At 37.1% G+C, this 1792-nt stretch overlaps 1 protein-coding gene across 1 annotated transcript in view; it reads left to right on the top strand.

The window, feature by feature from the left end:
* The first annotated feature begins 400 nt into the window (after positions 1 to 400).
* The window catches only part of snx2 (sorting nexin 2), a 31299-nt gene continuing 29907 nt past the window's right edge, over positions 401 to 1792 (top strand). The window contains exon 1 of the mRNA XM_080048971.1: positions 401 to 588. Coding sequence (XP_079905097.1) covers positions 466 to 588 — 123 coding nt within the window. The 5' untranslated portion in view covers positions 401 to 465. The remainder of the gene's footprint in view (positions 589 to 1792) is intronic.

The raw sequence follows: 1792 nt of genomic DNA, 5'->3' as shown, positions 1-1792 counted from the left end.
AACAACAACAACAACAACAACAACAACAGTGAAACAGTAACTTTTCAGGAAGCTTTCTAACTTCAAACAGTGTTTCAGGGATCACATTTTCCTGTGAGCAAAGTTTTTCTTTATTCAGTTATGAGAATATACTTTAGACGTTACATAGTGCACCTTTAAGGATCTGCAAGGAGGACCACTGTACAGTAAATGCATACATTTTCTGTAACGTGACACTAGAATCAGGGAAAATTTCAGAGTGAGACGTCCTATCTTTTCTTTTTCACCTATCTTTATTCCCATCCGGCTAGTCACATGACAGCGGTGGGAAAAACCTCCTGTCAGAGTGTGTGTGTGTGTATGAAATAGAGTGTGTGTGTATGCGTGTGTCTATGTGTGTGTGAGTGTGTGTGTGTGTGTCCGTTAGCTGCCCTCTTAGCTATCAACACACCACCACCATTCACAAACAACAACGCTGTAATAATAATGGCGGACACTAGTACATCATCCACAGTCACAGCCCACCGGGACCCTCCGCCTGATCTATCCGACTTTCAGGAGCTGGAGGACGGGGAGGATCTCTTTATGGAGCCGGCAAATACTCTGGAGGTAAGGACATTATTATACAGTCAGTGAGTGTATGGATGAGAGCAAGGCAGGCCCAGGGCGTGATGCTTTCCTGCCAAACTGACAGCTCGTGCAAACTAAACTGAGCGTCACACAATGTCATTTAAAACTGTTATATTCTCAGTGACGTCAGGGTTTTTTAATTTTGTTTTATACGTCATCATTTAGCAGAAAACTGGTGATTATTAATCGCGTTTTTTTGGGGAGTAACGGTGGCCTTCAAGCAGACAGTGTTGCCAGATCTTGCTACAGAAACAAGCAAATAGGCCTATAAAAAACTAGACTAAAAAGAAGCAGCAACATCCTGTCTGTCTATCTATCTATCTATCTATCTATCTATCTATCTATCTATCTATCTATCTATCTATCTATCTATCTATCTATCTATCTATCTATCTATCTATCTCCCTGTTATAGCCTATCTATCTATCTATCTATCTATCTATCTATCTATCTATCTATCTATCTATCTATCTATCTATCTATCTATCTATCTATCTATCTATCTATCTATCTATCTATCTATCTATCTATTAACCTGTTATAGCCTATCTATCTATCTATCTATCTATCTATCTATCTATCTATCTATCTATCTATCTATCTATCTATCTATCTATCTATCTATCTATCTATCTATCCCCCAACATTGCAAATAGCTAATGTTATACACATCACATAACCTATACTAAAGTTAATCTTGTTCATCTCTACAATAATATTCATAATATATTTTTACTGCATCCACTACATAAGGCCTATTTTATTATAAATACTTTAAACTTCCTTTATGGTAAATGGTAAATGGACTTGACTTATATAGCGCTTTTCTAGCCGATTTACTCAGCCCCAAAGCGCTTTACATATCTTACCACATTCACCCATTCATACACACACTCATACACCGATGGCAGTAGCTGCCATGCAAGGCGCTCTCTGAACCATCGGGAGCAATTTTATTTTATCATAGACAAAATAAGCGACTGCACTTTAGAACAGCAACCCATGACAGACTATATTTAAAAAAAATATATATATATATTGTTTATTTCGACCAAGTGAAGAAAAAAAGGAGGAAAGGAAACATTTGTAAGTGATTTTCCAGCAAAAATAGACAAAGGTTTAGCTGATAAATAAATAAATTGGCAACACATTTGGCCTTATAAAGACACAGCTAAATGAGCCC

The sequence above is a fragment of the Ammodytes marinus genome, assembly GCF_949987685.1.
Source record: "Ammodytes marinus genome assembly, chromosome: 2".
In the NCBI taxonomy this organism is placed as follows: Eukaryota; Metazoa; Chordata; class Actinopteri; order Uranoscopiformes; family Ammodytidae; genus Ammodytes; species Ammodytes marinus.
This window is presented reverse-complemented; position numbering and strand designations above follow the sequence as displayed.